The sequence below is a fragment of the Anas platyrhynchos genome, chromosome 28 (genome assembly GCF_047663525.1).
Source record: "Anas platyrhynchos isolate ZD024472 breed Pekin duck chromosome 28, IASCAAS_PekinDuck_T2T, whole genome shotgun sequence".
NCBI classification, from domain to species: Eukaryota; Metazoa; Chordata; class Aves; order Anseriformes; family Anatidae; genus Anas; species Anas platyrhynchos.
In genome coordinates, this window is record NC_092614.1 from 2,287,995 (window position 1) to 2,312,241 (window position 24,247).

General features: G+C 70.3%; 2 protein-coding genes across 2 annotated transcripts; one reads left to right on the forward strand and one right to left on the reverse strand.

Moving 5' to 3' along the window:
- The first annotated feature begins 221 nt into the window (after window positions 1-221).
- RARA (retinoic acid receptor alpha) lies at window positions 222-21,526 on the forward strand. The gene is given in 10 exon segments (XM_072028749.1): window positions 222-364; window positions 7,080-7,273; window positions 7,276-7,359; window positions 17,255-17,403; window positions 17,666-17,807; window positions 18,786-18,946; window positions 19,046-19,222; window positions 19,413-19,617; window positions 19,834-19,992; window positions 20,774-21,526. Coding segments are annotated over 9 exon segments (1,380 nt in total). The 5' UTR covers window positions 222-364; window positions 7,080-7,182; the 3' UTR covers window positions 20,986-21,526.
- Window positions 21,527-21,974: 448 nt separating this feature from the next.
- Window positions 21,975-23,492, reverse strand: GJD3 (gap junction protein delta 3). The gene has a single exon (XM_027445248.3). It carries the CDS (start codon window positions 23,095-23,097, stop codon window positions 22,378-22,380), a length of 720 nt encoding a protein of 239 aa, XP_027301049.3. The 5' UTR covers window positions 23,098-23,492; the 3' UTR covers window positions 21,975-22,377.
- Window positions 23,493-24,247: the final 755 nt, after the last annotated feature.

Sequence of the window (24,247 nt, forward strand, 5' to 3'; positions counted from 1 at the left end):
AGAGAGTGGGCGTGGCTAGCGCGGCGAGTGGGCGTGGCCATGACTAGGACTGGGCGTGGCCATGGCTGGGAGTGGGCGTGGCCAGCGGGGGCGGGCCGGCGCGCGCTCTCCCGCCCTCTTTCCCCGCCGCCGCCGCCGCCGCCGCCGCCGCCGCCGCCGCGCCCGGCCCCAGCCCCGCCCGGCCCGGCCCGGCCCAGCCCCGGGTAAAGTTTCCCCGCGAGCACATGACTCGCAATGGCCGCTGCCGCCTGGCGCTGAGCGCTCCCCCTTCCTCCTCCTTCCTCCTCCTCCTCTTCCTCGCTTCTCCCCTCCGGTCCCGCCATGCAGCCGCCGCCGCCGCCCGGAGCCCGCCGGCCGTGAGCAGGTACCGAGAAGCCGAACCCCCCCCCACCCTATAAATCCCCCCCCCCTCTTCACCCTAAATCCCCTCCCCGAGCCGCCGCCGCCCCGCCCGCCGGGCCCAGGCGCCGTTTCCCGAGGCCCTGCGGGAGGGGCAGGGCCCGCCGGGTTCCCCCCCCCCCCCGTGCCCCACCCGCTCCCGGGACCCCCCCCCTTTTTATTTTTTTTTTTTTTTGGGGGGGGGGGTGTTGGTGGACCCCCCCTTCAAGTCCTTTTGGGGCTCCTGGGGTGACTCAAGTGGTGCCCCCCCCCATAGTTTTTAAGGGGGGGGGCTCGAGGAATGGGTTTTGGAAAGGGGGGGGGCTGGGGGGGGCACAAGGGGGTCCCCCCCCGTGTGAAGGGGGTGCCCCAGGGGGTAGGGGGTGCCCCCAGGTTGAGGGGGCTGCTGGGACCCCCCCCACGTTTGACTGACCCCGAGCGTTGCCCCCCCCTCCTGGCTGCGTTAAGCCCCCCCCCCGTTATATCTGGGGGTGCTGCCCCCCCCTTCCTGTCCCTGGTGCCCCCCAAATCTCGGGGGTCCCCTCCTGGGGTGCACAAGCCCCCCCCCCCACCTTGTTTCCCACCCCCCCCCTTCAGTTTGTACAGGGCTCAGGGCACCCAAATTGGGGCTGGGGGGGGGGGGGGGGGGGCGGGAGCTGAGTGCTGCCCCCCCCCCATGATGCGTGGGTGCTGGTGTGGGGGGGCACAGCAGGGAGCAGGGTGCTGGGTGCACCCCCCCCGGGCTGGGCTCTGGGTGCCCCCGGGGCGCTGCAGCCTCCCTGCATGGAAAGGGGGGGGGCCGGGGGGGGGCCGGTGCAGGGCCACCGCTTCCCCTTTTTGGGGGTGTCTTTGGGGGGGGGGGGTGAGACAGGGAAGGGGGGGGGCAGCCAGGGTGCAGCCGCTGCCCCAGCCGCGTGGGCTGTGCGGTGCCAGTGAGTGGGGCTGGGGGGCAGGGGGTTTGGGGGGCACCTCTGGGTGCCAAGGGTTGTGGGGGGGTCCGGGGGGGGGCAGCGAGCGGTGTCTGTGCCGCTTCCTGGCCCGGCGGGGGCCGTCCCGCGGAGGAAGTCATCCCTCTCCCCGCGGCTGACAGGGCGCTGGCGCGGCGGCAGGGCCGGGGGGGGGCCGGGGAGGGGGCTCCGGCTGCTGCCCCCCCCCCATTCCCACCCCCTCACCCCCCCCTTTCTGCCTGCGTTTTGCTCTGGGGGTGTTGGGGGGCTGAGCCCTGGGCCCCTCCTTGCAGCCTCCCAGCCACGCTGGGCACTGCGGTGCCCCCCAGGGTGTATTTGGGGGGGGGGCGCACAGTGGGGTGACCCCCCTTCCCCCCCCACCCCCCCACCCCATGCAGCTGGGAGCGCTGGGCAAACCAGAGCCCCCCCCCAGCCTGCTGAGAGCAGGGGGTGGCCCCCAAAATCTGTGACCTTTGACCTCATTTGGCTTCTCGGAGGGGCGGGGGGGGGGGGGCAAAGGGTGTGTGTGGGGGGGGTGTCCCCTAGGGGCCGTGCGCCGCCCCGAGGTGCCCTCGTCCCCGTCCCCGCGGGGATTAACGGGGGGACGGCTCCGGGGCTTAGCGGCCCCGCGCCCGCCGCTGCCGGGCCATATGGCACCGGGGGGTGCGCGCCCTGCCCTTGGGGGTGACCTTGGATGGGGTGGGGGGGGACACCGGCGGGGGGGGGGTGACATTTGTGGCCCCACAGCTCCCGGCTGCGTGGTGGTGCCACCGGCACCGCGGCACAACCGGGGGTCCCTTCCCCCCCATCCCCTGCTTTGTACCCCCTTGGGTGCCACCGGTGCCCGCGGGCGGCACTTGGAGAGCTTTAGGGGGGGGCACCCACACACCCCCCCGGTGTCCCAACCCGCTTTGTCCCCGCGTGCCCGGTGCCGGTGAGCCCGGGGAGGGCCCCGTGCCGCCGCCTGCCCCGCGGCGCTGGGATTCACCAGCTCGGCGGCTCCGGCTCTATTTATAACCGGGAGGCTGCGGCGCGCCGCCGTGCCACGCTCGCTGCGCCAACCCCGTGCCGCCCGCACCAGCAGCTCTGGGGACAGCGAGGGGACAGCCCCCACCTTCCCCCCCCCCCCTCCCCAGCAACCCTTCTTCAGCCTTTTTTTTTTTTTTTTTTTTTTTTTGGGGTCCCCACCGCGGCGTTTTCGGTTCGCTCCCGGTGGTGCCGTGGGGCACCCCGCGGCGGTGCCACCGCCGGGCCCCCGGGGCTCTGGGGGAAGGGCTGCGATCGTATCTGCGGTGACACATGTGCTGATTACGGAAAATGGGTTAATCTCCCTGCGGCTGGAGGAGGCTTAGCACGGAGAGGGGGGTGGTGGGGGGGGTGAGGAGGGGGGGGGGGGGGCTCACGGCAGGGGCCGCGTGCGGCCACCCCCGGCTGCGCCAGGCCGTGCCAGGGGACGCGGCACCGCGACGCCCCCCGTGCGCCCTGCACCGGGCGGGTGGCACCTTCGGGGTGCAGCCCCCGGAGCCCCTGGGGGTGCTTCAGTGCCCGGCTCGAGCCATCGTCCCCCCCATAAACCCCCCCAAGGCTTGGCACTGCCCGGTGCCGCCGTGCCAGAGGGGAGCGCGAGGGGCTCGGTGGCACCGAGCGGGCACGGGCGCACGGCCACCATCCCGCTGCGGCCACCCCCGCCGGCCCCGGGTGCCGTGTCCCGAGCGGCCCCGTGCCGCGGGGCCGGCGGTGCAGCCAGCTGCACTTGTCTGCCGGCTGTCGCCGAGCCAGAAAGGGCTGTCTGGGGCCGTGCTGTTCCCGGCACGCCGTTCCCAGGGCGCCGCGCGCCGCGTCCAGCGCTAAAAACAACCGGGGGGCTCGCCCGCTGCTCGCCGGGATCCCCCCCCGGTGCCGTGATCCAACCCCGGTGCCGTGATTCCCTCTCCGGCACCGTGGCTCCCCTGAGTCCCTCCCTGGGATATGAGGTCCCTGGTTTTTTCCCCCGAGGGTTGGGGCTGTGCCGCGGGGTGCCCATGGGTGCCCTCTCCATGCGCAGGCGGCGGCGGGGCACCCGTGGGTGCTGCCAGCTCCGGGAGCTGCAGAGGGGGGGCTGGGAGGGGGTGGCAAGCTGCTGCCAGGCCTCTGTTGAGGCAGCACCCAAGGGTGGCGGGGCTGGTGCGGGGCTGTGGGGCCGTGGCGGGGCCGGGGGCCGCAGCAGGGGCCGGGGCACCTGTTCCCGGGGAAGAATGGCGCGGCGGCTGCGGGAGGTGTAACCGGAGCGGCGCGTTCCCGGCGTAACCGGAGCCGGCCCGGCTGCCACAGGTGGAATTTCAGTGTGTGTGTCCCCCCCCCCTCTCCCACCCCCCCACCAGCAGCAGCAGCGGGACGCGGGGGTGCCGGGGCGAGCGCCCACCCTGCGGGGTGGCAGCCGGCGGCTCCGCGGTGCGCCCGTGGCACCGGCGAGGACACCGAGCGGCACGGGGCACCCACTTGGGTGCCGGGGTGCTGGGGAGCCACAACGGGGCTGAGCGACCCCGTGGGTGCTCTGTGAGCCCCGGGGTGCAGCGTGGGGGCTTTGGGGTCACCCCTGTCCCCCCTCCCTGCCCTGCCCTGCCCCGGTGGCTGCGGCGCGCTGCCTGCACCGAGCGCGTGCCGCCGGCCGCGGCCCTGCCGCTGGGCTGGGCATGAATCACGCCTGCCCGGGGACGTGAGAAACGTGACGGTGACTCACGGCCGAGGTGCCGCCAAGGGGGGGAACAGGGAAAGGGGGTCCCGGTGTCGTGTCCCCCCCTCACCGACCCGATGCCGGCGGGGTGGGTTGGGGACAGCGCTCGGTTCCCCGGGGTGCCCGAGGACCCTTGGCGGAGGCGGGGGCCGGCGGCCTCGCGTGTGAGGCTGCCCCAGCCTCGGCGCTGACAGCAGCGAGGAAACCGCAGGCTGCGACCGCACAGCGGATCCGCGGGCGCTTCCTGCCCTGCCCCGTGGGGGGGGGGGGGGGCTGGCAGCGAGCCCTGCCCTCGCTCACCCCCCCCCGTCCTGTGCCACCACGGGGGGCACGGCGCCCGCAGCCCCTTCCCCGTCCGCCGCCGCCGCCGGGCGCAGCGCACGGTGAGGCTGGGGGATGCGGGTTATGGGTTTAGGGCGGGGGGGGGGACACGGATAGGATTTGGGGAGCTGGGGGGGGGCTGTCTGGGAGGGGACCCGGGGTGGCACTGCCCTGGGGGGGGGGCCGGGGGTGAACTGAAACCTGGCAGCCCTGGGAAGCGAGAGCGGCGAGGGGAAGCTGCGGCCGCGGGCATGCCGGGAAGGGCTCGGTGCCCCCCCAGCAGCGTGGCCCCGCGTGCCCCCACGGTGCCGGTGCAGCTCTGGGTGTGTGTGTTGGGGGGGGGGGGGGGGGCAGATAACGGGGCCGGAGGGGGGGGTGGGGGGAGGCCGGGGACACACGCGTGTGCAGGGCGGTGGCCCCGCTCACCGGCGTGTCACATCCGGGCGCTGGCGCTGCCATCGCCGCGCGCCCCGGCAGGAAACGTGCTGGGGTTTGGTGGCTGCCGTTGGCACCGGCACGGGGTGGGGTGGGGGGGCTGCTGGGAGACCCCCCCCCCAACCCGATAAAGCGGGGCTGGGGGTGTCACGGTGCCCGCGGGGGTCTCGTGGTGTTGCTGGCCCCGGTGCGCTGCGGTTCGCAGGCGCAGGATGCGGCCCTGCCCTGGGCATGTGTTGGGCACTGCCCGGGGGTCACCGCGGGGGGGGCTGGTTTTTGGGAATTGGGGGGGGTGGGGGGGCTCGTTGGGGAGCTCCTGGCGTGCTCGGGGTGTGCTTTGAGCCCTTCTTTGGGGTGATGCTGGTGGGGGCAGCGAGGCCCCTTGGCCGTGCCACCTTGGCCGCGGGGTCCGGTGGGTGCCACGGCCCTGGGAACAGCTCGGGGGGGGGGGCTGTCCGTCCGTTTGTCTGTCTGTGTCCCCCCCCCCCACACCCCGTCCATCCGTCCGTCCGCTCCCGGGGGCCGCCCCCGGTTTGGCCGGGAGGATCCTCTTGGCCGCGGGGCGCGGGGCTGGAACGTGGCGCTGGATTCCAGGAAGCTTCGGGCCCCGGCCAGCTCCTGCCGGGGGGACTGGAGGAAAAGGCGCCGGCGAGGGCGAGCGTGGCCCCCCCCCCCCGGACCCCCCCTTTTCCCTTCTTATTGCTTCCCCCGGCACAAAACAGGGTTGGGGTCCTCAGGACCCCCCATTTGGGGAGCCCCCGGGGGGTCCCTGCCCTGTTTTGCACAGCAGGAGGGCACCGGGGGTGGGGGGCGCACAGCTCCAGCTACCCCCAGCCCCCCCGTCCTCTCCAGAGCCCCCCCCTTGGGTGGTGCTGGTCCCGTGGGGGTGCCACGAAGGTGCCCCCAGGCGGCGGCCGTGCCGCTGGCCTTGCTCTGTCCTCAGGCCTGCGGTGATTTGCGGGGGGGGGAGGTTTGTAAGGGGGGGGCCGGGTGCGGGTTGAGTATTTGGGCGCTGGCACCGTGCCCGGCGAGCACTTGGCACCGGCAAACATCAACACTGCTTCCCGCGCCGCCCCCCCCCCCGCCCCTGATTTCCCCCCCCACCCTCCCCTAGCCCCCTTTGGGGGCCCCCGCACAATTTGGGGACGGGGTGGGGGGGCCGCAGGGGCCCCCACGCTGGGCTGGCACCGGGGTCCCTTGGGTGCCGCGGGGGGACCCTGTGGTGCGCCCGTGTCCCCCCCCCTTCACCACCTCTCTGTGCCCACCTCTGGTGTTGTCCTGGCTGCCGGCACGGTGCCAGCACCCTTGGGTGCCCCCCACCCTTGGGTGCCCACCTTGGGGGTGGGGGGGCAGCACGTTTCTGCGTGTCCCCCCCCTCCTCACCACCACCCCATTGCGGGTGCCCCCATGGATGCGGGGCGCGGGTGCCCCTGGGGTGGGTGCCGAGAGCACCCAGTCCTTGGGGTGGGAGGGAGTTTTTTTTTGGGGAAGGGGGGTTTTTTGGGTGCGGGGGGGGGCAAGCAGGGCCGTGCCCATCCCGGGCCCCTCCCCAGCGCCTCGCCGGGCGGCCCAGCCTTGTTCCTCTGGATCCTTTTCCGCCTCCGCGGGGCCGGGAGCCAGCGCTCTCGGCAAATAAACATCCCCCGCCGGGCCTCGCGCCAGCGCTTAAATAAACAGCCAGCCCGGGATTGTGAAAGCCCCGGGCCCCCCCCCCCAAAAAATAAATTTACCCCCACCCCCCCCCACCCCACCCCCCTCCCCAGGGTTTTGGTGTAGGGGGAGGTTTGTGGGGTCCCTGCCCGGCTGCGGGGTTCCCACCCATGGTATGGGGTCAGCAGCCAGAGCCCGGCTGGGTGGTGCTGGGGGGGGGCTGGGGGGGGTCCTGGGGGGGTGTCAGGGCCCCCTCCCCAAGGATGTGCCCCCCCCGGACCCCCCCACAGCCCCCTGTCATGCTTGGGGACCCAGTGTGGTCGCTGTCCTCAGGGGACCCCATGGCACCCGTGGGTGTCCCCCCCCCCCATGTGTGCCCCCTGTGTGTGGTGCTGGAGGGGGGTCCCCGCTGCCTGCCCCCCCCCCGGCTGTAAACTGGGATTAGCGACTGGTGCTGCTGGTGTTAATCTGGGGGGGGTCGTGTTAATCCCATGGCACACTGTACCCCCCCAGGGCCACCTTGGGACGCGGTGCTGGGGAAACTGAGGCACGGGGCGGTGGGCAGCGGGTTGGGGGGGTCCCAGCCTGTATTTTAACCCCCCCCTCATTTTTTTTTCTGTCCCCCCTCCCTGCAGCACCCCAGGAGTCGCGGCCGTGCCGGGACAGGCGCCGGGCAGCCCCATGCCCTGCTCACCCCACGTCTGAGCGGCCCCCCCCAGCGCCGGAGGCCCCCCCACCATGGCCAGCAACAGCAGCTCCTGCCCCACGCCCGGGGGGGGGCACCTGAATGGCTACCCCGTGCCCCCCTACGCCTTCTTCTTCCCCCACATGTTGGGGGGCTCTCGCCACCCAGCACCCTGCCCGGCATCCAGCACCAGCTGCCCGTCAGCGGATACAGCACGCCCTCGCCGGCCAGTGAGTACCAAACTGGGGGGGCTCTGTTGATGGGGGGGGGGGTTCTCCTGATGGGGGGGGGGGTCCTGAGGTCGGGATCCGAGCTGGGGGTGCGTGCGGGGACCCCTCGTGTCCGTGCTGCGGGTGCTGGCCCCGTGGTGCTGCTCCGGTGCCGGCTCCGCGGTGCCGCTGCGGTGCCAGGACGGTGACACCGGGCACAGGGGTGTCCCCCCCCCCCCTCAGTGAGCTTTATAAATATATTCTATATTATAAAATGCTGCAGACACAGGAAAATAAAAGGCTGGGGGGGGCAAACAAACCTCACACGGCACGGATGGGGTGGGGGGCACCGGCTCCTCGCTGTGGCCCCGTCGGCGCCGCCAGCGGGGAAACCGAGGCAGGGCGCGGGCGCGCTAATTGCCCGGCCGCCTTCGTTAGTGGCCGTGCTTATAACGGCCCCGCTGGGCCCGCTTAGGGGCCGGGGGCTGTTCCCAAAACAGGGTGCTGGCACCGGGTTTGGGGTGTGTGTGGGGGGTGGGTTTTTGGGGAGGGGGGGGCTCGGTGCCGCGCGCTGCGCTCTTTGTTGGCGCGGCGGCCGCCGGAGAGGGGGAGGCGATGGAGCCGCTCGGCCTCCCTGCTCCTGATTCAATTTCCCCCTGACAGCCTCGTCCATCACGGGGCCGCGGCCGGCACCGCCCCACCGCGCCGGCTTTCCCCCCCCCCCCCCCCAAAAAAAAAAATCCTGCCTCAGTTTGCCTCAGTTTCCCCAAACCCCCCCATCTCTCCGTGCGCCCCGTTCCTGCGCCCTGCGGCGAGCGCCGGCGGGGTGAGGAGGTGGGGGCCTCCCCCCCCCCAAAAAAAAAAAAACAAAACACAACAAAAAACAAAAAAACACCCGGGGGGGGGTCGTGCAGGCCTGGGCAGGGCCAGCCCCGGGCGCTGTCCCCCGCCGGAGCTGCCCCGGCGGCGGTGGGACCCAGTGGGACCAGTTGAGCGACTGGGTGGCGGCGGGTGGGGCCCCTCCTCCGCGCTCGCTCGGGGGCCATTCCCGACGCGCCGCATTGTGGGAATGGGGTGGGGGGGTGGGGGGACGGGGGGGGGCACTCGTCTCACCCCCCCACCCCACCCCCCCCTCCTGGAAGGGGCTCCGTGCCTCAGTTTCCCTTCGAGCCCATCCTTAAATTTGGAGAGGCACCGGGGGCCCTGGGCGCATTCTGGGGAAGGGGGGGTCCCGTTGGATGTGGCCCCCATGGGAACTGCCGGTGTTCCCCTGCGGTTTGGGGGGTGCTGGTGGGGAGGGAGGGAGGGGGGGGCGCAGAGCCCCCCCCCGCAGCCGCCAGCCCCCTCCCCATGCTCCCCAGCCCCCCCGCAGCCCGCCCGCGCCAGATGTGCTGCAGCTGCGGGGCCGCGGGGCCCATCCAGCGGGGCCCTCCCGGGGCTGCAGCCGCCTCCCGGGGGCCGGGGGGGGCGGTTTTGGGGCCGGGGGGGACCACCTTGAGGCACCCCAGTATCCAGGCTAGGCATTGGGATGGCGGGGGGGGGGGCTGGATGTGTCCCCCAGGGGTGCTTTGTCCTTGGCACTACAGCGCGCATGGCACGGGGGGGGGGTTCCCTGCTCACCCCCTCCCCACTTATGGATTTCGGGGGGGGGCGCTTGCACCCTTGGGTGCCCCAGGATTGTGGGGGGGGCACAGTCTTCGGGGGGGAGCACCCCGGGGTGTGCAGACCCTCCTTGCGGGGGGGGGGCTGGCAGGAGGGAGGGCGCAGGCGCGCGTTTGGTGCAGAGCTGGCGGCGGCGTGCACGCTGTGGCGGGGGCGCGCACACGCGCGTGCAGAGCCCCCCCCCCCCAGTGTGCGTGCCCCCCCCGTGCCGTGTGCGTGCCCCCCCCCCAGTGTGCGTGTGCTCGGTGCTGCTGCTGCAAGGGCTGCGTCTGCGCTGCCAAAGGGGGGGTCCCCCGGGGGTCCCTTTTTATAGGGGGGGGGCGTGGAACCCCCTGGGATGCTGCTGGGGACCCCCCCCCAAAATCCATCCTGGTTCCCAGGGGTTGCCTGTGGGAAATTCGCCCCCCCCCCCCAGATGGGGAGGTGGAAAGGAGGGGGCTCGGCGGCCCCCTTATCGTGTCCCCCCCCCTTTTAATGTGCCCCCCCCCTTGTGCTGTCACCCTACCCGCTGGCTCCGGTTTCCTCCGCGCCGCAGCCGCTCCCCCGCAGTGCCCCGTTAATTAATTAATTTTTTTTTCTTCTTTTTTTTTTTTTTTTCTTCTTAAAAATTAATGAGCAAAACGTGCTCCCTGCGGGCCGGGGGCCGCGGGCGGGGAGCGCGCGGGGGCCGGGGGGCCCCAGCTCAGGGCAGGGGCTTTGGGGGGGGGGGGAGCTCCTTTCTTTTTTTTTGGGAGGTGGGTGCAGGATGGAGGGTTGGGGGGGTTCCCTGATGTCCCCCCCCACCCCCCCTTTTTTTTTTTTTTCTTTTTTTTTTTTTTCCCCCCCCCAGGCTGGGAAGATGGATGGGGGCTCGGCGCGGCGCCTGGGAAAGCCCATTAAGGAGCGGGGTTTTCTATCACTGTCACGGGCGGGTCGGGGGGGGGCCGCCCGGGAATGCGCCGCGCTCAAAAAGCCGCTGAAGGGGATAAATGGGGTCTTTTGAAGGGGGCGGGCGGCGAAGCGGGGGGGGCACCGGGGGCCCCCAGGTGCTGCTCGGGGGCGCTGCGGAAGGGAAAGGGGCTGGGGACCCCCAGCCTGGCTGGGAGGGGGGTGTTTGGGGAGGGGTTGGGGGGGTCCTTGCCACATCCCCAAAGCTTGCGTGGGGATTGAGCCTGTGCACCCCATGGTGACCGCTGTGGGTATGGGGTGGGGGCCTCCGTGTGCCCCCCCCGTGGGATTTTGGGGATCCCCTGTGGAATTTGGGGCTCCCCCATGGGATTTGGGTCTCCACCTTGCTCCTGTCCTCATCCCGCCCTCCCCAAATCCCTTGGGACCATTTGGGGGGGGGTCCCAGTAGGTTCCGGTGAGGGGGGGGCGCCTCCATCCCGTTGGCCCCGCAGAGTTGCGTGCGGGCGCCCCCCTCTCACCCAGTTCCTCCCGGCTTCTGCATTATGGCTTCTATTTTTTATTACTTATTTATTTTATTATTATTATTTTTTTATGATCTGCCGTTCTTCCTGTTTCTGCCGGAGCGGGACGGGAAGCGCTGCCCGGCGTGGGGCGGCCGTGGGCGTGCGGGGGCAGCAGGGCCGGGACCGTGGCTGCGCCGTGGCTGCGCCGTGGCTGCACCGTGCCCCGTGCCATAACCAAGCCGTGCGGTGCCGTGCCTGTGCCGCGGCCCCGAGCTGTGCAGTGCCGTGGCTTCACCGTGGCGGTGCCGTGGTTGCACCGTGGTGGTGCCGTGGCCGTTCTGTGTCTGTGCTGGGTCCATGCCGTGGCCGTGCCGTGGTTGCACCGTGGCGGTGCTGGGTCCGTGCTGGGTTCATGCTGTGGCCACACCATGGCTGTGCCCTGATGGTGCCATGGTGGTGCCGTGGCCGTGCCGTGGTTGCGCCGTGGCTGTGCCGTGGCCGTGTTGTGTCTGTGCCATGGCAGTGCCGTGTCTGCACCGTGGCTGTGCCATGGCCACACCGTGTCCGTGCCATGTCCATGCCCCGGCAGTGCCCAGGCGGTGCCGTGTCCATGTCCTGGTGGTGCCGTGGCCATGCCATGTCCATGCTGTGGCCATGCCGTGGCCGTGCCGTGGTGGCGGTGCCGCGTCCCGCCGGTGGCAGCCCGCTTGTGCTTGGCGCGGCCGAGCCCAGCAGCCATTTGTCACGCTGGCTGCAGGAAGTTGGAGCAGCGCTGGGCTTTTGTTCCCAAACCTGCTGGCTAAGCACGGCCGCCGCCGCGCTCGCTCTTGCACAGACACACACGCGCCTCCGGGCTTTTTTTTTTTTTTTTCTCATTCTCTCTCATTTTTTTTCCCTCCCTCTCCTTTTTTTTATTTTTTTTTAGGGGGGAGGCTCGCAAGAAAAGCCCCGGCTGCTCACTTGCTGCCTGGGCTGAGGGGGGGGCCGTGCACGTGGGTGCTCACACGTGTGCACACGCATGTGGCGGTGGTGCCCGCGAGGGTCTGGCCTTGCACACGCGTGTGCCCTGCTCCTGGCATGTGGGGGGGGGGGCTGGGACCCCCACCCTCACCCTGGGTGCTTGGGCATGGCTCGGGGGGGGTTCCCTGGTGTGCACACAGTGTGTAGGTGGGATGTGCACACGCAGCCACACGGCGAGGCCACGCGTGCCCAAAATGCGCGTGTGCAATGCACGGCTGGGGTGTGCGTGTGTGCAAGGCGTGCACAGGGGGTGGGCTGTGAGCTGCAGGAGTGCACACGCGTGTGCGTGCGTGTGTGCAAGGTGTGATCCATGAGCTGCAGGAGTGCACACGCGTGTGTGTGTGTGTGCAAGGTGTGCACCGTGAGCTGCCGGAGTGCACACGCGTGTGCGCACCGCGTGCCCTGTGTGCTGCAGGAGTGCACACGCGTGTGCAAGGTGAGTCCTGGGTGCAGGAGGAGCACGAACACGCGTGCACAGACACACACGCGTGTGCACACACACACACACACACACACACGTGTGCACACGCGCGTGCAGGGGGCCGGGGGTCAGGCCGAGGTGAGCCCTCCCCGGTGGGTTCAGGCGCAGTTCAGCCGCATGCCATTAGGCAAATCAGCCCCGGCAGCCCCCGGCCCAGCCCCCCCCCCCGGGAACCCACCCCCCACCCCCTCCACCCCCACTCCCCCCCCCTCCCCTCGTCGTTGTCCCGGGCTGCCCCCGGGGCTGCGAGGAAGAAGAGGAAGGAGGAGGAGGAAGGAGAGGAGGAGGAGGAGGAAGGGGAGGAAAGGGAGGAGGAGGAAGAAGGAGAGGAAAGAGAGGGAGAGGGGGGAGGAAGGAGAGGAAGAGGAGGAGGAGGAAGGAGGGGAAGAAGAGGAAGAAGAGGAGGAAGAGGAGGAGGAAGGACAGAGGGAAGAGGAAGAGGAGGAGGAAGAAAAGGGAGGAGGAGGAGGAGGAGGAGGAGGGGGGCGCACGGCAGCCCCGCGGCGCGCAGCGGGTTAAAACTGGGGGGAGGCGGCTCGGGAGGGCCCTCGGGAGGGCCCGGAGCCGCAGAGCCTTCCTCCTCCCTCCTCCACCTCCTCCTCCTCCTCCTCCTCCCCTCCCCTCCCCCTCCCCTTCCTCCTTCCTCCTCCTCCTCTCCTCCTCCTCCCTCTCCTCCCCCTGCCGTGCGCTCAGGGCGCACAGCGCGCACCGCCGGGGCTCCTCCGGGTGCGCCCCCCCCCCCCGCGTCCCCCCCCCCCCCCCAGCTCCCCCGGTTGCGCCCCGGGGGGGGCCACGGTGGTGGCAGCGATGCGAGGGGCGCCCGGGGGGCCCTCTCGGCCCGGGGGGGGCTCTGAAAGCCCCGGGGCCGCCGCCGTCGCCCCCCCCTCCCTCCTCCTCCTTCTTCTACTCCCGGCCGGGAGAGCTGGGGGAAGGGGAGGGGGGGGGCCCCCATTGCGCGCCCCCCCTCCTCCTCCTCCTCCTCCTCTTCCTCCCCGGGCCATGTACGAGGGAGCGGAGGTGGCGGGGCTGCCCCCCCCCCCGGCCCCTTCCTCCGCATGGATTTCTACGGGCCGGCCCGGGGCTGCCTCCTGCCGGACAGCGGCCCCCCCCCGCCACGGGGGGCTCCGCGCCGCGCCCCCCCTTGGAGCAGCTCCGGCCGCTGTAGGTACCGCGACCCCCCCCCCACGGGGAACACCCCCTCCCCTCTTGGGATCCCCCCCCCTTCTTTCCTGGACCCCCCCCCCCTTCTTGGAATTTCCCCCCCCACGGTTCTGGGGCTGCTGGGGATGGGGAGGGGGTCCTGAGGATTTTGGGGGGGTGGGGGGGTCAGGGGGGTTGGGGGCTGTGCGCTGGGTGCAGGGGGGGCTGGGCAGTGGGTGCTGAGCTCGGGGGGGTGCTGAGCTCGGGGGGGGGGTGCTGGGTGCGGGGGGGGGCGCTGGGTGCCGCCAGCTCGGCCATAAACCCTTGCCCTATTTCGGGGCCCATGGGGCTGGGCGAGTTTGGGGAGGGGGGTGGGGGGGGCCAGGAGCTGCCCCCCCCTCCCAGCCCTTCCCATGAGCAGGGCCCCCCCAGCAGCAGCGCTGCCCCCCCCTGGGATTTTCGCTCCCCCCTAAATCTGGCAGTGGGGACCCCCCCCTCACACCTCGCCCCCCCCCAGCCCTGCAGGGTTGGGGTCTCCCTGACCCCGCTCCCCTGCCCTGCGTGGGGTTGAAATGGGGGGGTCCTGAGGGTCCTGGGGGGGGGGGGGGCACAGCCCCTCTGTGTCCCTTGGGTGCCGGGGGGGGGCTGCTTTTAGCAGGCAGGGGTGGGGGCAGCGCTGCTTTGTGCCTCCAGCACGTGTGCGAGGGGGCTGCTGGGGCTGGGGGGGGGGTGGGTGCTGGGGTTGGGGGGGGCCCCATGGTGTGCCCCCCCCCCCTCACCCAGCCACCCTGGCCCGGTGCCATGCCCGCTGATAAGGGCTCGGGAAAAGTCCTGCAGCGCTCCACGGGACTTTCACCCCCCCCCGATAAGGGCTGGGGGGGGGGGGCTGCTTTGGTCTTATTTTTTGGGGAGGGGGGGGGGACACACAGGGCATCGCGCCCCTCTCCGTGCCGCCGCTTTGCCCTCCCTGCAGCAGCACCCGGTGCTTTGTGGGGTACGGGGGGGGGGTCCTGTTGGCTGTGGGCCCCCCCCCTTGTATTTTGGGGCCGGGGGGGGGCAGTGGCTGCCCCCATTGTCTCGACCTTTCCGCTCTTATCGGCGGCGAGCGCGGCGCGAGGGGGCCTTTGTCTGCAGCCGGGGCTGCCGCGGGGGCCGGGGCTGGGGGGGCTCCCGGCACACATTTTCTGGGCTGGGGGGGGCCACCTTTAGAGCCCCCCCGGAGCACTCAGGGCATCCCCATCTCCTGATCCCCCTTATGGGGGGGGTCCCATCCCTTCCATCCCCCCCCACCCCGGTTCTGCGTGGCGGTGCCGGCAGCACCGTGAGGCTGTGGTGCCCCCCCCCAACCCCCCCCCTTTTGGCCCCCCCCCAGCACCGTGACCACTGCCGGCCCCGGGGGCATCTCCGGGCTTTGGTCACCGTGACCCTGACCCCGTGGGCAGCGGGATCCTTGGCCGGACGCCCCGTTCCTGACGTCACCGAGGTGTCCCCAGCCCGCGGTGCCGTGGGGGGGGGACAATTAAAAGGGGTTGGGGTGGGGGGGGGCAGCCAGGCTGTGCCTCAGTTTCCCCCAGGGCTGGGGTTGGCCCCGGCGCCGTCTGCTTGGCACGGGGCCGTGGCGCTGGCGGGGAAACTGAGGCACGAGGAGGGTCCCCAGGGTGCGGGGGGGGGCACCTCGGGGCTGTGTCCTGCTGGGGGGGGCCGTGTTTTGGGGGGGGGGGGGTTATAGGGCCCCATGGGTGTGGGGTGGCCCCCGCTGTCACCTCGGGTGAGCCAGGATGGCCGGTGGCACAGGGTGGGTGAGTTGGGGTGGGGGGCACCCCAGCACTGGGGGGGGTTACTGGGAGAACTGGGCCCCCCCAGTGCCTGGGGCTGGGCACCCTGCAGCTCCTGCCCCCCCCTTTTTCCCCCCCCCTTCCCCAGGAATTTGGGGCATGCGGGAGCCTTATCTGCAGACAGCCTGGGCGGGCGCCCACCGGGCCCCTCGCTTTGGGGCTCAGCCTCATGGCACGGGGGTGGGGGCACCCAGTGAGCCCCCCCCCCCCTCCTGACCCCCCCCATCCTTCTGCCCCCCCCAATTTATTGTGCAGTGCCCCCGTACCCCACCGGGTGCCCCCTCCGGACACCCACCCCCACGATGGGGCGCGACGTCCGTCCGTCTGTCCGGCCATGTGGGCACTTTCCCACGCTTGGGGCGGGGGTCTCAGGGTGGGGGTGTCATGAGGGGGGGGGGGGTTCTCGGGGTGCCCCCCAGGGCCGGTGGGGGCCGCGGGGCGGAGGCGGGCGCCTTCACCCGCCCGGGGATGCTCGGGAGCTGCAGCATCTGGCGAGCAGCTGGGGCCGCTTCCTCTCTTACTGCTGCTGGGGGGGGGGGGTGAAGAACCGGGCCCCCCCCCCTGCTCAGGAGGCGGCGGAGGCGGGGGGGGGACACAGACACAACCCCGGTGTCCCCAGCAGCCCCTCCTGGCTGCATGCACCCACCCCCATGGGAGTGAGATGGGGGGGTTGCACCCATCCTGTGCGCTCAGCAGCTTTTTTTGGGGGGGGGGGATTATTTTTTTTTTGCTCTGCCCCCCCCCTTCAAGGCCTGACAGCACAGCGAGGGAGGGGCGCGTGGTCCCCTCCCCGCTGGCGCTGCCGTGTCCCCGTTGCGGGTGGCGGCGGTGGCGGTGGCCGGGGATTCCCGCAGTGCTTTGGGGGGGGGGGACAGACACAGGGACAGGGAGGGGGGGCTCCCACCTCGCCCCCCCCCTCTCCCTTCCCCTGCGCTCAGCCCATCAAAACCCGCGGGGAAGTTCTTAAATTATAGAAAAGAGGCGATCAATTATGGACGCCGCGCGCGCCGTCACCTTCATGGCTCCGCTCCGAGTGGCAGCGGGGATTTATTCCCTGCCACCCGCCAAGCTCAGCCCTGGCCGTGTCCCCCCCCCTCCACCTCCACCCCCCCCACACACCCTGAGAACCCAGCCCCTGGCCCCCATGGGGCCCCCCCACCCCAGCCCCGCGCCGGGGGAAGCCGTGATCCGCCCCGGCGCTGCGGTGCTGGCAGCGTCCCCGCGGTGCTGGCACCGTCCCCGTGTCCTCGGCAGCCAGGTCGAGCCGTGCCGTGGCTGGGGGGGGGGGGGGACACACGCTGGCTTTCTGGGTGTCTTCGGCCCCATTTGTGCCCCCCCCCATTTGTCCTCGGTGCCGCGTGCGCCCCCGACCTTGGTGGTGCGCCCCGTGCCGCCGGCACCCAGCGGGACCCCGCTTTTGGTGCCGCGCCGGGGTTGGGGACCCCCCTGTGCTCTTCCCACCAATCTGTGGCATTGGGGTGCAGCCCCCCCTCACCTCCCACGACCCCCCCACGCCGATTCCACGTGGCACTGAGCCCCCCCCCCCAGTCCTGTCCCGTCCCACAGCACCCGGTGCCGCCGGGCGATCCCCGGTGCCGCGGGGCCCTTTGTGGGGCGCAGCGGCTGGGGCTGGGGCGCGGGGCTGGGCTCCCCCGCCGGGCCCGGCCTTTAATATCCTGTCTGACTGGTTCACTTGGCTCGGCCCTGACGAAAAACATTCGCAAACATCCTGAGGAGCCGGGGAGAGCTTAACCCGTGCCTGGCCGCCCCGGCGGCAACAGCCGGGGGAAGTTTCGGGGGGGTCCCGGGGGTGCCCAAGGCGACGGGGCGCACGCCACCAGGATTTGGCGCACGCAGCCGGGGCTGCTGCAGCACACGGGGGGGGTGTGGGGATGAGGACGGTGCTGTCCCATCCCAGGGGGGGGTGGGCAACGCCTGCAGCCCCCCCCCCCAGGCCCTGCACGCGTGCGTGCCCGCACGTGCGAGCGAGTGTGCGGCGCCGGGCCCCTCCCGTGCAAGGCTTGGGGGTGGGGGGGGGCCACGAGGCTGCCGCGCTCCCTGCAGACGCGATCAAAGCGGCGCGGGGGGCTCCTGGGATGTGGTTTTTCTCTCTTTTTTTTTTTTGTCTTTCCCTTTTTTCTTTCCTTTTTTTTTTTTTTTTTTTTTTTGTCTGCCTGAATTCCACATCGGCTCTCCGTGGCCTGGAAATGTCAAGTTGCATCTTCCCAGCTCGCCTCCTCTCCCCGCCGGCCCCGTGCCGAGCTGGGGAGGCCCCCGGTGACCCGTCCCCACGGCTGGCCAGCAGGATGGGGGCACAGCAGGGCTGTTTCAGGGGGGGTTCCCAACTTGGGGGTCCCCTTTTCCTGAGCGTTTCTCCTTCCCCGCAGCCGTGGAGACGCAGAGCACCAGCTCGGAGGAGATCGTGCCCAGCCCGCCCTCGCCGCCGCCCTTGCCGCGCATCTACAAGCCCTGCTTCGTCTGCCAGGACAAGTCCTCGGGGTACCACTACGGCGTGAGCGCCTGCGAGGGCTGCAAGGTGAGCACCCGGCTGGCCTGGGGGGGCTGTGCCATGCCGTGCCATGCTGTGCCATGCTGTGCCATGAGCCCTGCCATGCGCCCTGCCATGCGCCCTGCCATGCGCCATGCCGTGCCATGTGCCATGCCATGCCATGTGCTGTGCCATGCGCCATGCCACGCGCTGTGCCGTGCCGTGCCATGTGCCATGCCATGTGCCATGCCACGCCGAGCCACGTGCTGTGCCCCTCCGGGCGCTGACGGGGCCTTGCGGGGGTCCCCAGGGCTTCTTCCGCCGCAGCATCCAGAAGAACATGGTGTACACGTGCCACCGGGACAAGAACTGCATCATCAACAAGGTGACGCGCAACCGGTGCCAGTACTGCCGCCTGCAGAAGTGCTTCGAAGTCGGCATGTCCAAGGAGTGTGAGTGCGGGGCGGGACAGGGAGGGGGACGGGGACGGGGACGGGGACTGGGATGGGGACGGGGATGGGGACGGGGACTGGGATGGGGACAGGGACTGGGATGGGGCCAGAAACTGGGACGGGGATGGGGTGATCCCCATCTTGGATGCAGCCAGGGGGGACCCTGTGTGCCGTGGGCAATCCCAGCCGCCCCCTTGGTGTCCCCCCCCCAGCGAGGGGTGTTTTGGGGGGGGGGACGGGGGGAGCCCCCAGGGGCTGTGTCAGCGCCCGCCCGTTGCCCGGGCGACGCGTGATGGATGATGTCAGAGATAAATGACGCCGATGAGGCCTCCTGGCGTCTGCGTGCCAGTTGTCATGGTGCCCGGCTGCACCCCCCCGCACACCGCGGCATCGGGGGGGGGGGGGTTAATAAATGGGGGGCGATGCTGGCTGTGCATGGAGGGGGGCGCAGCTGCCTCGCCTGGCCCCCCGTGGACGCCCCCAGAGCCCTGCCCAATCTGTGTGCCGCTGGGGGACCCCCACCGGGGGCTGGGGGCACTGCTGGGCTTGGGGGGCAGCACCCCGGGGGGGCTCCAACGGCACCTACAGGGGGTGTCCCCCCCCCTCTGCCAGCTGCCTGCGGTGATGAACGCGGTGTCACGGCTGCAGTTCCCCCTCCCCGGTTACCCCGGTGCCCCCCCTCTCCTCTCCGCTTTATTGGATTTCGCTGCATGGCTGTGAGCGATCTCTCCCCCCGTCCCCAGCAGCCCCCCCCCCGCCCGCCTGACGGATGCGGTGTCGCCCCTAATCGCCTCCTAATGACTGCAGGCCTTTTATTTTAATTTTTAATTTTTTTTTTAAAGCGAAGCCGCGCGCCGCCGGCCGTTTGTCAGCGCGGCGGATCCGGCGGGCGGGTGGCAACGGTGATGGGGGGGCTGGATGGGGGGGGTCCCGGGGTTGGGTGCGGGTGGCGCTGACCCTAAAAATCCATCCCCGCAGCCGTCCGCAACGACAGGAACAAGAAGAAGAAGGACGTGCCCAAGGCGGAGTGCTCGGAGAGCTACATCATCACGCCCGAGGTGGAGGAGCTGGTGGAGAAGGTGCGCAAAGCCCACCAGGAGACCTTCCCCGCCCTGTGCCAGCTCGGCAAATACACTACGGTGAGTGCCGCCGCGGGGAGGGGGCTGGGGGAGCTGGGACCACCCCCCCCAGGACACCCCCTCGCCCCCTAATCTGCCCTCCCCGCGGCGGTCCCGCAGAACAACAGCTCGGAGCAGCGGGTGTCCCTGGACATCGACCTGTGGGATAAGTTCAGCGAGCTGTCCACCAAGTGCATCATCAAGACGGTGGAGTTCGCCAAGCAGCTCCCCGGCTTCACCACGCTCACCATCGCCGACCAGATCACCCTCCTCAAAGCCGCCTGCCTCGACATCCTGGTGAGAGCGGGGACGGGGACGGGGGAGCGGGGACGGGGACGGGGGAGCGGGGAGGGCGCACGGTGCCCGCAAGGCGCGGGGACGGGGTGGGGAGCACGGAGGGCGCACGGTGCCCGCAAGGCGCTGAGCACCCCCCCTGCCCGGCTCCTCGCCCCCTTCCCTCCACCCTAAATCCCCGATTCCCCCCCAGATCCTGCGGATCTGCACGCGCTACACGCCGGAGCAGGACACCATGACCTTCTCGGACGGGCTGACGCTGAACCGCACGCAGATGCACAACGCCGGCTTTGGGCCCCTCACCGACCTCGTCTTCGCCTTCGCCAACCAGCTGCTGCCCCTGGAGATGGACGACGCCGAGACGGGGCTGCTCAGCGCCATCTGCCTCATCTGCGGAGGTGGGTACCCCCTTGGAGGGGTGAAAGGGGGGGCTGCGGGGGTGCCCACCGTGCCCCCAGACCCAAAGCTGTGCAGGAGAGACCCTACAGAAACAAGCCAGCCCCCTCCCCAAATTGCTGACCTACCCTTTGGTGCTCTGCTGGGGGAGCTGGGCCACATCCGGACCCCTGTATTGGAGGCCCCCCCCTCGTAACCTCTGCTCCCCCTCCACCCAGACCGCCAGGACCTGGAGCAGCCCGACAAAGTGGACAAGCTGCAGGAGCCGCTGCTGGAGGCGCTGAAGATCTACGTGAGGAAGAGGAGGCCCAACAAGCCCCACATGTTCCCCAAGATGCTGATGAAGATCACCGATCTCCGCAGCATCAGCGCCAAGGGTGAGCGCCGGGGAGGGGGGGGGGGGGCAGCACCCAGCTGGGGCTCGGCGTCCTCGGGGGGAGCATCCCTGGGGCTCAGCATTTTGGGGAGGGGTAACTCGTCCTTCCCCAGGGCGCAGCAGCCTCTGGGGTCCCCCCCACAGCATCCCCTGGGGACGTGTCCCCGTGTCCCTTCTGCCCTGGAGCTGCTGAGGGGGGGGGAGAGGAGCGGTGTGGGGGTGGCACCGTGGGGGTGCCGGTTTGGAGTTGCTGTTTTGGGGGTGCCAGTATGGGGGTGGCAGTTCAGGGTTGCAGGTTTTGGGGGCGCCTATTCAGAGGTACCACTTCAGAGGGGCAGGTTTAGGGTTGCTGTTTTGGGGGTGCCAGTTTGGGGTTGCAGGTTTGGGGGTGCCCATTTGGAGGTGCTGGTTTGGGGCTTCCAGTTTGGGGGTGCCAGACTGGGGTTGTGGATTTGGGGGTGCCTGTTCAGAGGTGTTGCTTTAGAGGAGCTGGTTTGGGGGGTACCAGATTGAGGTTGCAGGTTTGGGGGTGCCCATTTGGAGGTGCTGCTTTGGGGGTGGCAGTTTGGGGTTGCAGGTTTGGGGGTGCCCATTTGGAGGTGCTCTTTTGGGGGTGCCCATTCAGAGGTGCTGGTTTGTGGGTTCCAGTTTTTGGGTACCAGACTGGGGATACCAGATTGGGGTTGCAGGTTTGGGGTTACCCATTAGGAGGTGCTGCTTTGGGGGTCCCAGTTTTGGGGGGGGTGCCACCACCCCCTAACCCCCCACCCATCACCCCGCAGGCGCCGAGCGGGTGATCACGCTGAAGATGGAGATCCCCGGCTCGATGCCGCCCCTCATCCAGGAGATGCTGGAGAACTCGGAGGGCATGGACACTCTGGGGGGGCAGCCGGGCAGCCCCCGAGCAGGCAGCCTGGGGCCCCCCCCGGGCAGCTGCAGCCCCAGCCTCTCGCCCAGCTCCAACCGCAGCAGCCCGGCCACGCACTCGCCGTGACCCGCGCCCGGCGCGCACCAGGACAGAGCCCGGCCGCCGGCACAATTTGAGGGTGGGAGCAGCAGGGCAGGGGGGTGCCCAGCTCCCCGGCTCAGGCTGCAGCCCCCCCAAGTGGGGGCGGACTCCTCGCAGCCCCCCCCAAAGAGCCGGCACAGCCTCGGGACCCCCCAACCCCAAACCCCTTTTCCCCAACCGGACCGGACCCAGCGGGGAGCAGCGCCCACCCCTGGCCCTCTCCAGCCCCGGGGGGGCTGCGCAGTGCTTCGGTTGAGTTACATTTCAGGGGCATGGGGACCCCCCCCCCAAACACACCCCGGGGGCTCGGCCACGACCCCCGGGACCCCCCCCCCGACCCCCCTTATCCCCCGGCCCCACCAGCACCAGCACAAACGGGATCGCGACCACAGAGCCACCGCCCCCGTCCCGTCCCAGTCCGGCGGGGGGGGGACCCGGCCAGACCCCGCACGCCGAGGAAGCAGAGTCATTTAAAAGAGAAAGAAAGCAAAGTATATATATATAAATATCTATAAATATCTATAAATACGTTTTAAAACCTTTGTAAAAGTTTGGAGGGGTTTTTAGGCCTGTGCAGGTGGAGGGGACACGGCGGGCGCTGCCGGGGAGGGGGCTGGGAGGGCGAAGGGGGGGGAGGGCACACGATTTATTATTATTAATTTTTTTTTTTTTTCGTTGTTGTTGTTGAGATTTTAGTGGTTTTAGAGTCGGGGGGGGCCGGGTGGGACCCTGCCCTGGCCTCCCCCCCCCAGGGTGGGGCGGGGGCTGCAGGGTCCTCGCCCCCATGGGGAGCGGGACCCGGCCCGGCCGGCACGGGGAGGACGCGGGGATGGGGGGGGGACTGGCTCCAGAATAAAGTTTATTTATTCTAGTGCCTGGCTCGTTCTTGATATGGGGGCATCTGGGGGGGGAATTTGGGTTGGGGGTGTCACAGTCCTGATGTAGCCTCACTGTGGGGTAGGGTGTGGGGGGGCATCTTCCCTCCTTAGCCTTGTCTGGCCCCAAAATTTGAGCTGGGGAAGTCCTTTGGGGTCCCACCGGCACCCAAAAAGCCGTGCCCGTCCCCTCCCCCAATGTGCCAGGGGCCAGCCCCAGCGCGCTCGTGGCACGTGGCCAGAGCAGGACTTTGGGATTTGGATGGGGGGGGGGGGTCAGCAGGGGGGGTCAGGGACCTGTTTGTTTTCCTTTTTGTCCGTTTTTCTTTCCAGCAGCCGCCGGGTGAGGCCCATCCGCCGCCCACAACAGGAACCGGGGGGCGGGGGGCACCGGGGGGGGGCACAGTGCAGCCGCTTCCCCACCACCGCCACGGCTGAGAACGGCCACAACTCGTGCCAGCGATGGCAGCCCCCTCCTCTCCCCCCCACCCCCCCAACCAAACTACACAGCCAGGGCTCCTCGTGGCGGGGGGCACGGCTCCTCCGGGACCCCCGCCGGCTGCCCGGGGGCCGGTGCCCGCTCCCCTGGCTGGGGGCTTCGGGGGGGGGCTCGGGGCTCGCGGCTCTTGCGCAGGAGGTGGGCGAGCTCGGCCAGGCTGAGCAGCGCCGACACCAAGCCCACCACGAAGTAGAAGTGGATGAAGACGGTTTTTTCGGTGGGCCGGGAGACGAAGCAGTCGACGCGGTGCGGGCAGGGCCGGCTGCGGCACACGAAGAGGGGCTGCACCCGAAAACCGTAGAGCAGCGCCTGGCCCAGCAAGAAAGCCAGCTCGGCCGCGATGCGAGCCACCACGCTGCCCACGTAGAAAACCTGCAGGCGACGGGCACGGTCCCCCGGGGTCCCCCCGCGCCCCGGTTTGGCCGCTTGGTGCACGGCGAAGATGACGAAGAGGGCGGCGGGCGCCGAGAGCACCACGACGTGGAAGACGAGGAAGCGGTAGTGGGAGATGGGGAAGGCGGCGTCGTAGCACACCGGCTTGCAGCCCGGCTGCTGGGTGTTGCAGACGAATTCCTCCTGCTCGTCCTCGAAGACGTCGCTGCCCACCGTGGCCAGCACCAGGATGCGGAAGAGGAGCATCACCACCAGCCAGAAGCGGCCCACCATGGGCGAGTGCTCCTGCACCGCGTCCAGCAGCGAGCTCAGGAAGCCCCACTCGCCCATGGCCGCGCTGTGGGACCGGGGGGGTCAGCACCAGGGAATGGGGGCACCGTGCCCATGGGGGACAGACCCCCCAGTGGGCATGCAGCCTCCTCCTGGGGGGGCTCAGCGCCCTCCCCAAATCACCACCGACCCCCATCCCCTATCAGGGTGTTCATCCGGTGCCAGCCCACCGGTGGCACAAATGTCCCCAAATGTCCCCAAGCTTCTCCTCGCTCCCCCAGTAATGGGACCAATGACACCAGTAGGGTCAGGACTATGGGGGTCCCCATCCCTTGTTCTCCCTCTCTTTTTGTGACCCCCCCAACACAACAGGGTCAGCCCTGGTACCTGCGGTCCCCGTGGTGCCTGCGGTCCCCGCTCGCCCGCAGCGCGGCTGTCCGGGGCTGTCCGGGGCTGTCCGGTCCCTGGTCCAGCAGGGACAGGATGACAGCCCCGCAGCCACGCCTGGAGTCCTTTTAAAGAGACCGAGCGGCCGCAGGGGCACCCGGAGGGGAGGGAAGGGCTCAGTTTCCCCGGTGGGGGGGGGCCCCCAAGGACAAAGGGTGGACGGCGGCAGCCCGGGGTGCAGCACGGTGTGGGGGGGTGGAGGCTTCCCCCAAGCAGAAAACCCCCTGTGCTTTGGGAACCCCAAATGCCAAGGTGCTGATTTGCTCCAGTGAGCTCCCCCCCCAAAAAAAGCGCCCCTCACTCCCCGCTGCTGGCATCTCCTCCCCACCCAGGCCAGGGTGCAGCAGCTGGGCCAGTCGCTGCCGTGCCCAAGGGGCAGCCGCATCCTTCACCGTGCCTCAGTTTCCCCTTCCAGTGAGAGCAGCAGAGCCCAGGTTGATGCAATTCACCCTGGGGACCCCCTCACCCCTTGGTGGGGGGGGGGTCCTGTGGTGGGTCGGTGACCGCAGAGTCCTGCACACAGCGCTCAGCATCCCCACACCTCCTCTCCACCCCAAAAAAAGGACGTTTTGGGATGGAGACCCGATGGCGCACACAATGCGCACGCACAGCTCTCCGGACACATTTGGGGTGACACCGGGGTTAGCGGGGCAGCTACAGACACAGCCCCGTTTGCCGTGCGGCCGAGCCTCGCAGCGAGGAGCTGTAAATAGCACAGCCCCTCGGCGGGGACGCGCCGGAGACGCTCTCCAGAGCCCGGCAG